The sequence below is a fragment of the Tursiops truncatus genome, chromosome 10, assembly GCF_011762595.2.
Source record: "Tursiops truncatus isolate mTurTru1 chromosome 10, mTurTru1.mat.Y, whole genome shotgun sequence".
Taxonomy (NCBI): domain Eukaryota; kingdom Metazoa; phylum Chordata; class Mammalia; order Artiodactyla; family Delphinidae; genus Tursiops; species Tursiops truncatus.
In genome coordinates this window covers 34,458,328-34,471,997 of record NC_047043.1, presented here as the reverse complement: position 1 = coordinate 34,471,997, position 13,670 = coordinate 34,458,328, and the positions used below count along the sequence as shown (strand labels likewise).

General features: G+C 41.2%; 1 protein-coding gene across 1 annotated transcript in view; it reads right to left on the bottom strand.

Annotated features, from left to right (window-relative positions):
- Positions 1-13,670, bottom strand: part of KIF6 (kinesin family member 6) — a 387,265-nt gene that overhangs the window by 183,868 nt on the left and 189,727 nt on the right. The window contains exons 11-13 of the mRNA XM_073810765.1: positions 8,633-8,738; positions 7,636-7,774; positions 3,104-3,319 (exon numbers count right to left, since the gene is read on the bottom strand). Coding sequence (XP_073666866.1) covers positions 3,104-3,319; positions 7,636-7,774; positions 8,633-8,738 — 461 coding nt within the window. The remainder of the gene's footprint in view (positions 1-3,103; positions 3,320-7,635; positions 7,775-8,632; positions 8,739-13,670) is intronic.

The following is a 13,670-nucleotide window of genomic DNA, read 5'->3' as shown; positions in this document are numbered from 1 at the left end:
CGAGTTGGGTTTCATTTTCTTTTCACACAAGAAATTTGAAAGAAGTCATTTTTAGCCTAAAGTGGGGGTGAATAGAAAAAGGGGGAGGGTTACTGAAGAGGAAACAGTTCCACAACAGTCTCAGAGTGGAAGATGGTCAAATTTACTTGCTTTCCGCATTAAGACAGGGATGGTTAATAGAATCTGACAACACCTACATAAGGCAGTAGTACTTTCCATCCAAACAACATGCTTATTAACTTTTTGCATTTGGTATAGTTTACACAAGCCTCTTGTATATAAAATAGTGCATGAATATAAGCCTAATCACCTACTAAGATGTTAAACACTGCAACAAACTATCCCATTACCTGTTGCTTTGCAGCACTGATTCACCCGCAGCAATTTTCACTCTAACTGTAGTTTTGCCAAAATAAAATCAATCCTCCACCAATCCCTCCTCCAAATGGTTAGATTATTATCAGCCCATTTGTGAGCCTATTCCTACTTAAAGTCATTGCTAGAACTATATCCAATGACAGTGAAAACAACTCAAAAACCCTTTCAGCTATAAGGCTTTTCTCCAAAACTCTTTTACCTCATTTGTACTTGGACTTTGCAAACAATTTCCATTATTTTCTCAGTGATTTTCTATTCAAGTGAACTTAGTTCATCCTCCAAACAAAACTACAGTCTATCTCAATAGCAATATCAAGGGACAAAAAGAGTTACTGAAAAAGTTAACTATAATCATGAGTTAGGAGAGAGATTAGAGATACTATGGGAAGAATAATTATGAGAAGGGAGATGGTGTGGGCAAGAAAAAATAGAAATAGAAAAGGTCTGGCATACAGCAAGGGGCTGGGCAGTGATATCAGAGGCCATTTCTGCACAGGCACAATGGTGTGTGTCTTCGGAAAAGGCCAGTAAAGAGAGTTCCTTCCATCAAGAGCATGCGGTTCTAACACAGGAACTGATTGTGACATTTCATTTCGGCAGAGACGCCAGTGCTGTATTCTCTACAGCCAATGATGCCAATTGTCGCTGGGCCATGGGAGGCACCATTTCTCACCTCTGTGAAGAGCCTCACCAGCCACCCAGAGACCTGGGGACCAATCCTCACCCTTACCCGCCATAGCCAACTAGTCACCAATCCTTGCTCACACTACCTCCTGGAGTGTTTTTGATCTCCCACCTCTCTCTCATCATCTCCATCCTCTGGCTGGGACTACTGGACTGCAACAGCCTCCTAAAGGTCATCCTGTCCTGCGCCCTCTGCCAATCTGTTCTACGCATGTCACTCAACCTGTCTTCCCAGGCTCCCACTCCCCGGATCCCACCACACCTGACTTTTCCACTTCATAAAATGCTCCTTTCCAACACAAAGGCCTTGGAAGCTATTGAAGTGATTCCTTCTGCTTGCAATGTTCCTTCCAGCCACACCCCTACTCTCATGGCCCTTTTGGATCTTCCTGGTCTTAATCTGAGGTAGAGCCTCCCTGGTGTGTGCTCCCCAGTCATACAGAGGTGTACTTTTGCAATTAATTGTTCAAGGCTCTCTTCCTGTACGTGCTCTGAAGTCAGGGACTGTGCTGGTCCGTGCACGTCCTCATCTATAATATGGGGGTAGAACAAGAACTTATAGAATAAGGATTAGATGAGTTCATTCAGGTAGCAAACTTTGAATAGTACCTGGTACATACAACGACTATGTAAAGCTCTAGCCATATGATAATAATCGGCACAGTACCTAGAACAAAGTGTGAACTCAATAAATATATATTGAATGAATAAAGGAATGAAAAATATGATGGTTGGACTAATGAATTCACCAAAGCAGAGGACCTCTTTTCTTCCAACCAGCTGTTACCCATAAGAGAGTATAGAAATACTGTATGGAAAACGATCACAGAGAAGAATGATTGCTTTTCCCTGTCTACAGCCAACACGATCAATGGTAAAAACAGCATTTTTGTTTCCTGGGATTTTGAATTTATCCTACTGTGTTGCTAAAGAAATATTCACAGCAAGGAGATTTGGAATTAAGAGATAAAGGAATATAACATCACAAAATACACTTCCAGGCTTCTCAGTCTTGTCTTTATTAACTAAACAGTGTCCTTCTTAATGAACACCATACTCTTTCATTATTCCCAAGCTAGAGCCTTTAGAAAACCACACACGTCAGGTTGTCCATCCCAACAAATGTTTACATGGAAAATTTCAACCTACGTTGCCAAAAGGGAAGCTCTTCACCCCTTTGTTCTAGTACATTCCATACTTCAGATTCCTCAGTGTCTTCAGGAGAAAGGCATTCGTCACATAACTATACATCATGTTCTACTGGTCTAGTAGAAAGAGTAACATACACAAGCCAATCTGGGCTTCTAGCATGGCTCTGTGGTTGCTCTCGCGGCAGTACCGACACACTTATCAAAGGCTACACTTGGGGAAGGTGCCTCAGTGTTAGTCTGACCCTGTCAATCCTATTATCTGACAAAATTGTGTGTATTTATTGTCCTTTAAGGCAGACTGTGATCTTATTTTAAAATTATTTTGCTGCAGATAGCTCCTTTAGATTTAGAAATAAACACTGTTTCATCACGTTAGTGATGATCATTCTTTCCCTCCTCTATTGGAGGAACGTTTCTGTTCCTTTCTCTAGAGTTAACTTCTCTGCTGTTGTCCTGGACCCTCTATTTCAGCCTCTGTGACAACCCACACTTTGTGTTTTCAGTTCAGTCATCAACTTTAGAAACTGGCATTTAAGAGATTTGCTAGTTATAAAAAATTAATTCTAACAAATAAATTGTGAGAGCCTTTGTCCTTGCACATTTAAAGCTAAAGGATGCTACACTGCATTCCATTATGGAGAATGAATATTTCTTTTAGGATGGATACACTTTACTTGGGGTTTTGTGTTATTGCTGCTGCAGCTGCTTCTACTACAACTTCAAAACTTCAAGAAATGTAATATTAAAAAGGATAAGACTTACGATGAATATAATAATAAAATTATAATCATTTACATGTTTGTTTACTTTTTATATGGATATATAATTTAACAGCCTATGTTTTCTATTCACAGTTATATAGTTTATGTATATAAATAAATATAACTGACCTGTTTTTCCGTGGAGCAAACTGGATCTGTACTGAGAAGTGCTGGAGTCCGGGGCCTGAGTGGGAGCTGAGGGTGGCAACATCCTCGGACCTTCCGGGTTCCCAGGTGGGAAGGGGGAGCTCTGGGAGCGTCTCAGTTCACTTCTGTCCATGCTGGAGAAGTGGAGAGCATCCTGAGCTTTCTTCTTTTCCTTCTTTAACATAGTTACCAAAATATCTAAAACTTGACTTAAGGATTTAGTGATTCATGCTAGATTATAATGATCAAAACACTCATTTTCAAATGAGATTAATATTCCCAATAATAGTTGCTATTTGTCATGCAGTAAAGATGGACTAAAGAAAGACTTCACCTTCCTGAGGTCCCTGATACAGTGATGGATCATTTTGGGAGGCTGCCGGGCTTTCAATACGGCACCATTACCATCATATGAAAAATTAGCAAACCCAAAGGTCTTTAAAATCTTCTGAGTTTAAACTAATTCGGACTTAAAACTTTTATGAAAGGGTTTATGAAAAGGAAAATGAACACCAGGTAGTAGTAGACAGTGGAGCTACGTCTCCACCTGTGAGTAAATAGGACTTTAATGCAGGAAGCTGCTCTGGAGGCAGCAGGATGGGGAGGGAGGGAGGACGCCAGAGCCCCCCCCCCCCGCCAGCTGGCAGGTCAGCCGAGTCAGTTCTGGTGGCCAGAGCACCCCCATGTCCAACACATGCTTCTTTAGTGTATATTCAAATGGGGCTTCAAGTCACTGTCTTAAAAAGTCTCTAATGTTTGGTCCCTCTAATTTCACTGAAAAGAGGAGAATTATTGGTAAAGATATATCATTTTAAAATGCCAATTTTGTGGGCCATTTAGATCTATTAGGAGCACTGATTCTGAGTGATAAAATCACTCCTTTCTACCCTACTTCACTGTTCTTTCAGGTTCAAGACGTCAAGAACTCTATGGGGTTCTGCCATCACGAAGAGAAAAGACGATACTCCCTCTTGAGAATCTCAGAACTCTACCTGCATGTGCAGTGAGATGAATTCAAGGCTTTCACCAGCCCTAGAGATGGCTTCATTAAAACAGGAGTCTGAGGAAACACAAAGGTGGCGTGGGAGGGAAGACTGCTACGTAGAAAGGAGTGGAGGGGGGCATCCAGGTACACTCGTCCTTGCACAGGTAACATGGAATGCACTTGACTTCCATCCTCCGCCTCAGCTTTGGTCTCACCTTTTTGGTGATTTCTGGAAGCACTATCAGTTTTTCTCTCACATGCCCTGACATGGCCTCCATTCTTCGCCTCAAAAAAGCTTGTATTTACCAAAGGTGTTCACAACTTCTGTGGTGTCTAGGCATTGGTTCTGTCCAGCTCCCCTACTCCGCTGTGTGGGGATGATTAGCAAGACCATCATACACTTTCACTGTTTCGTGCACGGCCATGGCAACGTCCTTTCCTTCACTCAGTCCACGATACTCATTGGAGCTTATACCGTGTGCCAGGCAGTACAGTATTCTAGGCACAGAGATAGAAAGATGAAAAGGCAGACTGGTTTCTTGCTCTCATGAAGCAGATGTCCTACCGGAGAAAGACAGATCTCTCTCTCTCTCTCTCTCTCTCTCTCTCACACACACACACACACACACACACACACACACAAGACATTAGAGGGTAAAGTGCCAGAATGCTTATTTTTAAAAAGTCAAGAGTGACTGAGTGGCCGCTCTTCACTGGGTGCTCAAGAAAGGTTCAAGCCTCAAGAAAGGCTTTTTAAAAAGTGACATTTAAGCTGAGATCTGAATGACAACAAGAACCAGACAGAGGGAGGGCATCTAAGCAGAGGAAGTGGTGAGTGCCGAAACCCTAAGGAGAAATGAGCTGGGCGGTGGTTCCCAAGCAGGGGCTATTTCACCACCCACGGGACACTTGGCCACGTCTAGAGATATTTTGGATTGTCCTTCTGGAGTGGGGGGTAGGTGCTGCTACTCGTGTCCAGTGGGTAGAAGCCAGAGATGCCACCCAACACCCTCCACTGCCCGGGACAGCCCCAGTGGCAGCAGTGCTGAGGTCGAGAAAACGGGTGTTAGCAGAACGACAGGAAGGCCGCTGTGACCGCAGCCTAACATGTACAGGGTGGGGGAGGAAGACACGAAGCCAGGGGCTGGGCAGGGGCAAGACCACGTGTGGCCGCCTAATCCGGAGGAGGGAGTGTGAACGTCGCTCTACGTATAATGGGCAGTCCCTCGACGGTCTTCATGTGATTTACATTCATAAAGGCCACAGTAGAGATGCAGCTTCTCTGCTGCCTCCCTTCCTCTCACCTCTCCTTTGTCTTGCCCCCCTTCCCACTCCCGTTTCACTTGGGCCTTCACTCATGCCAAGTGCAGGGCTGGGGACTAAGTGTCACCTTGTTATGTGTTTTGTGAAGGGATGTCTGAACTTTATTCAGACTGATAATGTCACTGAAACGACACCATTTTCCCTCCCTTTCCAAGAACATTCCATGCTGCTCACTCATTTTATTTGCAGTACTATCTTTTCTTGAGCTCAAGTATTATCACTTTTTCTCCTGTTCTAAGCCGTATCTTTCTCACTCCTCCTATCACTGTCCTGGCCTTCTTGGTTCTACCAAAAAAGATATGAAAATATTCTCCAACCTGACTGTGAGATACTATGAAATTTCAGGAGCCTTTCTTGGTCATTAGCCCTTGATAAATGTAAGCTTTGTGACGAGTACATCTTAGATGCTCTTTTTCCTTCTTCTGAGTCTGCCCACTGTCTGTGGGGTCCTATCTTCCACGACATAACACTCTACGGCACTCAGAGCACTTGCCATAAGGCAGCTTACCGACTTTGCTTGGCACTGTGACGCTGGCGAGAACCAGCTTCACCGGGTAGTTACAGAGATAACGGGTGAGGAGCTAGGACGTCAACCTGGGTGTGAACTTTAAGTTTAGTGCTCTTTTCACCATGCCTCCCACACACCCTCACTTGCAAATATGAGTCTCAGAAGGCAGGGACCCTGCTGGAGTTGTTCACAGTCAGTAAAGAATCTGGTGCAGCCCCACATGGACAGCGGTACCTGGATTTACCAGTGAAGAATGATGTATGTCTCTCTCTCACTCCCTTCTCAAAATAAACATATATGAACAAGCCTAGACTGTTCCCTCTCTGTCATATCTCATTTCATTCCTCCCATACACACAGACATTCATAAGCCCAGAAGGGGATTAAGGAGTTGGTAGGAGTATTTAGGGGAGATGATCCTAAACTAGGATCAAGGCCAGGAAAAGAAGCAGAGCTCAGACTGGGGCTGGGGCCAGGACTGAGGTCTAGGCTGGGACCATCCCTGGAGATGGATAGGGTAGGAGAGAGGAAAAGGAATGCAAGGGTGACAACACTGTGGGCAGTGCTCAGAGACAGGGGCTGGTGTGGGAGTGCAACGCACAGTCCAATCTACTGTTACTGGCCGGATACTAAGGCAGCTCAAACTCACTTGAATCAGACATCCAGGGTCTGCTAATGCTCAACTAAAATTAGAGACTGAGGTCAATCAGGCAGAATGCCCACCTCGTATTTGGTTTGGTTTTACCTCTTTATTACTGGATTTCCTTCATGTAGGCTATTTTTAGGAATTTTGCATAATAGCTAAAGCTAAAATGCCTTTTAGTAATTTTTAAGAAAGGAACAAAAATATTTGCTCATAAAGAACTGACTAAAGTCATTGCTTGTGCATGTGTAAAGCCTGCAAATGGAATGAAAATGTCACATCTTTTGCAAGAAGCTTGAAAGATAAAATAAGAAACAATAGTGAAGAAATGCTGGGGAGACCTGAGGTCTAACCGCCCAATAGGGGCTTTTTAGCAGCAATCACCTGGTCTGTAAGAGAGGCAGCTCTCGCGGGCTGCTAACCATTTTCAGCACCCAGTACGTGCTGTCTCCTAGAGCCGTAAGATGTCTATCCTCAACACTCATCTACACATTTGTAAGTGGAACTCAAAGCAATAGATCTGGCTTTTAAGTAAAAAGTTACATTGAAATCAATCTCTGCTCTTCATAAGCTAAATACCATTTGTCGTTTCTCAGCCATCATTTGAGTTTCACCCACACACCAGCCACAAATTCTGGGCCATAACGAGGCTGTGGTCAGCCCAGTGTCTGGTCAGCTAGCTAAAGATAACCAGCTAACTTTACTGGCTCAGGACTAAAACAGAAAGAGCACTGCGGAGTAGTCAAAAAATATACTAAAAGAAATTTAATGTTGAGACATGGTGTAAGAAAGCTTTTCAATAAACTGAAATATCTCCCATAATAGTAACTATATCTGGCTAAAAACAAAGTAATTTTTTTTCTTTTATAGCAACTCTGGTTTTGACTAGTTCCTACCACGTGTTTGCCGAAGGGATATTTTACTTCTAAGTGGAAAGAAGCAACGTGAGCTGGAATCTGGGTGGGGAGCTGGGGTGTGTGGTTAGGGGAAGACGGCTAAGTGTTCCCCGCTTCAAGCCAGTAGAAGAAGACTTCCTCATCACTTCAGAAAGGATACTGATTTCATTGTCCCTCTGCTGTAGAATATCTCGTAGCTTTTTATATTCTTCCTCTTTTAATGGTTCTTGACTGTTGTGATCTTTGATTTCAGAGGAGGCTATGCTTGTTCCATGGATGTTCTTGTCATTCAATAGTTTCTGAAAGATGAAACAAGAGCTTAGCGTCCATACCTCAACTCCAAATGTCTTTGTTTCTTTGATTCTTCTCGCCTTTACCAATGCCTTGCACAGATCAGGCGTGTGTGTCCTCCTCTGACTCCCTGACTTGCACTGCAGTTGCCTTTGCTTGAATGTGTCTTTCTCCTCCTCCTGCCTGTCTTCTTTCTGTCCTGCTTCCTCATTCCCCTCCCCCTTACCTTATCTCTGCTTCCCTAAACCAGGGAATTCCTGCTCAAACATTATCTCCTCTTGAACACTTTCCCTTTCTCCATAACCCCACACCACTAATTCACACTTTCTAAAAAACCACTTATCATGTATTCTAATTACTCTTTACATATTTGTCTTCTCCGTGACTTACTCATTCAACTTTGCCTTCCCTACGCCTGGTCCAGAGCCGACTCACAACAAACGTCTGTTATCTTAATGAAATATGCCAAATTACAAGTCAGGCAGAAGTGGAGGTTAACGATATTGTCACTGTGTCATCATGAAAGGAACACCTAAGGCTGAAGCTGCTGCAGAAAAATGAAGGACACAATTCTTTTGCTATAGCTTCAAAGTAAGTCGGTTTTGAACACGGAACTATTCTGTGTAGAAGGTAGAGATTCCTGGCAAAAGCTTTAGAAGCCCATGGTCTGAGCTTACTCATTGGGAAGTAAGATACAACCTCTGAAGAAATTCAGTGATCCTCTCAGCATTGATTCGAAGATCATACTGTTCTAGACATGGGAAGCAAGGTCCTAAACATTTCAAGAGTTGGTCAACTAGGAAAGCTTTATTACAGTTTGAACATGGCAGACAATGGCTTCTACTAGTGGAAATGGTTAAGTTTACCTTTAAATAATGGAAACAGTGATGAATTTTACGCATATCAGCGCCAACCTCTAGTTTACTCTCTGGATGCTGGTCTTCCAAAAAGGATGTTATTCGCTTTTCCAGCCTAAAAAATACATAAGGTATGAGAACCAACTATGACCTTGAAACTTTAGAAATTCTAATGGCATTACTTTGATGGTTAACATTTGAAGTACAGGATATTGTTCTCACTTCCTTATGAAAATATGGTTATCTGATTTCACTATAAACCTTAAGGGGGAGGAAAGAAATTGACAACGTGAAATCTGGAAATGATGCAATTATTTGACTAATTTCCAATGACTTTGCACATGCAGCTTTCAATACAAGAATCATTTGATTTCTACAAAATATGCATTCTACCCAAGCTGACTTTCTATGTATGCCCCTGTGCCTAGCTGCAACATTGCTACAGAGAGTAATGAATAAGTTTTTGTTTTAATTAGTTTCATTAAAAATTCATGCTACTCACACTATTTACAATAGCCAGGTCATGGAAGCAACCTAAATGCCCATTGACAGACGAATGGATAAAGAAGATGTGGTATATATATACAATGGAATATTACTCAGCCATACAAAGGAATGAAATTGGGTCATTTGTAGAGACGTGGATGGACCTTGAGACTGTCATACAGAGTGAAGTAAGTCAGAAAGAGTAAAACAAATATTGTATATTAATGCATATATGTGGAACCTAGAAAAATGGTACAGATGAACCGGTCTGCAGGGCAGAAATAAGAGACACAGATGTAGAGAACAAACGTATGGACACCAAGCGGGGAAAGAGGCGGGTGTGTGTGTGTGTGATGAATTGGGAGATTGGGATTGACATATATACACTAATATGTATAAAACAGATAACTAATAAGAACTTGCTGTATAAAAAATAAAATAAAATTCAAAAAAAAAATTCATGCTACTTGGCCTGAGCTGGGACCTCAGTGATGCTCCAAAGCCTTTTAATCATTCCTGGTTGACATACAGTGTTCACAGTGGCTCTTCCAGATCCTTCCACAGCCTGAAGCCCGCCACTACTCTTTCACTCTCCATCAATAATGCAGCTTCTCACTAGACTGAGAAAGTCAAAGCCATTCAAGGGGGCTCCTTCGGCTTCCTTTTCCTTCACCTCCCAGGGTCTCTGTCTTACTACTCAGGCCCTCTTCCCTCTTTTAAATATTTTGGATACTACCCTTCCTCCTTCTCATGGCCAATCTCTCTCCTAGGCTCTCTTCAGGCTCCTATCAGGGTTACCTGATTAATTCCTCCTTATCACCTCTCCATGCTGACTCTTTCCCCTCTGCTTACAATGATTTTCACGATTTTCCTATTCTAAAACAAAGAAAAATAGAAAACAAACACCTGCCTTTGGAGGGAACATCCACCCCTTCATGAAGTCCTGGTTTAGTTAGTGGCATCACGTGTGCTTATATTGTCTACATGGCATTCTAGGGTCTGCACAACACCTTGGTTCCTCTATTAGTTTATGAGCACAATGGGGCAATTCTTTTTTTTTTCTTATTAAAGTATAGTTGATGTACTACATTGTATGTTACAGGTGTACAATATAGCGATTCACAATTTTTAAAGGTAATGCTCCATTTATAGTTATTATAAAATATTGGCTATATTCCCTGTGTTGTACAATATATCCTTGTAGCTTATTTTATACAGAATAGTTTGTACCTCTTTTTTTTTTTTTTTTTGGCGGTACGCGGGCCTCTCACTGTTGTGGCCTCTCCCGTTGCAGAGCACAGGCTCCGGATGCGCCAGCTCAGCGGCCATGGCTCACGGGCCCAGCCCCTCCGCAGCATGTGGGATATTCCCAGACCGGGGCATGAACCCGTATCCTCTGCATCGGCAGGCGGACTCTCAGGGAAGAGAGTCTTCCTTGCGACACCAGGGAAGCCCAGTTTGTACCTCTTAATCCCCTAGCCCTATGAGTCCCATCCCCGCTTCCCTTTCCCCACTGGTAACCACTAGTTTGTTCTCTGTATATGTGAATCTGCTTCTTTTTTGTTATATTCACCGGTTGGTTGTATTTTTTAGATTTCACATATAAGTGGAATCATAAAGTATTTGTCTTTTTGTGAGTACATATATATGTGCTAATATGTTTATTCAGGCTATTTTTATCAAGTTATCTAGGAGGAAAGATTTTTAAAAATAATTTAGATTAAATAATATATATTTCTTTTCCAATAACCCTAAAGAATGGAGAAAAGGTAAAAAAATCTGATTCCCCAAAACTCTGTTATCACTTGTGTTCTTGTTTCGAAGGAGGTGAGCATTTTGATGGCTGGGATATTCAATTTTTGTTTTTGTTTTTTTTTATTTTTTAACATCTTTATTGGAGTATAATTGCTTTACAATATTGTGTTAGTTTCTGCTGTATAACAAAGTGAATCAGCTATGTGCATACATATATCCCCATATCCCTCCCTCTTGTGCCTCCCTCCCACCCTCCCTATCCCACCCCTCTGGTTGGTCACAAAGCACCAAGCTGATCTCCCTGTGCTATGCAGCTGCTTCCCACTATCTATTTTACATTTGGTAGTGTATATATGTCAATGCTACTCTCTCACTTCGTCCTAGCTTACCCTTCCCCCTCCCCGTGTCCTCAAGTCCATTCTCTACATATGCGTCTTTATTCCTGTCCTGCCCCTAGGTTCATCAGAACCCTTTTTTTTTTTTTTTTTTAGGTTCCATATATATGTGTTAGCATATGGTATTTATTTTTCTCTTTCTGACTTACTTCACTCTGTATGACAGACTCTAGGTCCATCCACCTCATTACAAATAACTCAATTTCATTTCTTTTTATGGCTAATATTCCATTGTATATATGTGCCACATCTTTATACATTCATTTGTTGATGGACACTTAGGTTGCTTCCATGTCCTGGCTATTGTAAACAGTGCTACAATAAACATTGTGGTACATGTCTCTCTCTCCCTGGTTTTTTTTTTTTTTTTACATACAGCAGGTTCTTATTAGTTATCTATTTTATACATATTACTGCATATATGTCAATCCCAATCTCCCAATTCATCCCACCCCCACCCCAACCCCCGCTTCCCCCACTTGGTGTCCATACGTTAGTTCTCTACATCTGTGTCTCTATTTCTGCCTTGCAAAGCAGTTCATCTATACCATTTTTCTAGATTCCACATATATGCATTAATATACAATATTTGTTTTTCTCTTTCTAACTTACTTCACTCTGTATGACAGTCTCTAGGTCCATCCATGTCTCTACAAATGACCCAATTTCATTCCTTTCTTTGGCTGAGTAATATTCCATTTTATACATGTCCCACATCTTCTTTATCAATTCATTTGTCAATGGGCATTGAGGTTGCTTCCATGACCTGGCTATTGTAAATAGTGGTGCAATGAACATTGTGGTACATGACTGTTTTTGAATTATGCTTTTTTCAGGGTATATGCCCAGTAGTGGTATTGCTGAGTCATACAGTAGTTCTATTTTTAGTTTTTAAGGAACCTCCATACTGTTCTCTACAGTGGCTGTATCAATTTACATTCCCATGAACAGTGCAAGAGGGTTCCCTTTTCTCCACACCCTCCCCAGCATTTATTGTTTGTAGATTTTTGATGATGGCCATTCTGACCGGTGTGAGGTGATACTTCATTGTGGTTTTGATTTGCATTTTGCTAATATTTAGTAATGTTGAGCTTCCTTTTATGTGTTTGTTGGCAATTTGTATATTTTCTTTGGAGAAATGTCTATTTAGGTCTTCTGCCCATTTTTGGATTGGTATGGAAACACAAAAGACCCTGAATAGCCAAAGCAATCTTGAGAAAGAAAAACAGAGCTGGAGGAATCAGGCTCCCGGACTTCAGACTATACTACAAAGCTAGAGTAATCAAGACAGTATGGTACTGCACAAAAACAGAAATATAGATGAATAGAACAGGATAGAAAGCCCAGAGATAAACCCACGCACATATGGTCACCTTATCTTTGACAAAGGAGACAAGAATATACAATGGAGAAAAGACAGCCTCTTCAATAAGTGGTGCTGGGAAAACTGGACAGCTACATGCAAAAGAACGAAATTAGAGCACTCCCTAACACCATACACAAAAATAAACTCAAAATGGATTAAATTCCTAAATGTAAGGCCAGACACTATAAAACTCTTAGAGGAAAATATAGGCAGAACACTCTATGACAGAAATCATAGCAAGATCCTTTTTGATCCACCTCCTAGAGTAATGGAAATAAAAACAAAAATAAACAAATGGGACCTAATGAAACTTCAAAGCTTTTGCACAGCAAAGGAAACCAAAAGCAAGATGAAAAAAGAAACCTCAGGATGGGAGAAATTCTTTGTAAATGAAGCAATTGACAAAGGATTAATCTCCAAAATATACAAGCAGCTCATGCAGGTCAATATCATGGGGCAATTCTTAACTCTTATTCCTCCGTGTGTTCCCTCTCCCCCACCCTGTATCTAGAGCATCAATATAGAATCAATGAAATGATTCCCTCTATATTGGCATAAGACTCTTGATAAGGAAGGTGTAAGAATGGCAATCAGTATCTATTATGCTAACTATCATCATACAGCAGAAGTCTATCTTCCTCACATTGTTTTGAAAATATCTGCACACCTTCAGCATCAGTTTAAATGGTACACATTTTCTTTTCACTATTACTATCAGCCCACTCAAATAAGATGTAATGATTTCCTTCACATAGCAGCTTTAGATTTAATTCTTATCTCTTCCTACAATCTGTGACACGTGACAGCTGATGCTTCCAAGTATGAGACAATTTGTATTGTAATTTTTAAGGAGCTTCTTCAGGTGGAGGGATACTTATTTGCATTATTTGCAATGTTTCCTTCTAAAATAGGGTTTCAAACCATCAGACACACAGAGAGATTAGTTTCTGATACAAAAATTTTTAATGTTTTTTTAAAACATTTTTTTAAAAATGTAAAGTGTTATAAAAATAGATGTTTATGAAAAGAATTCCAAACAACACAG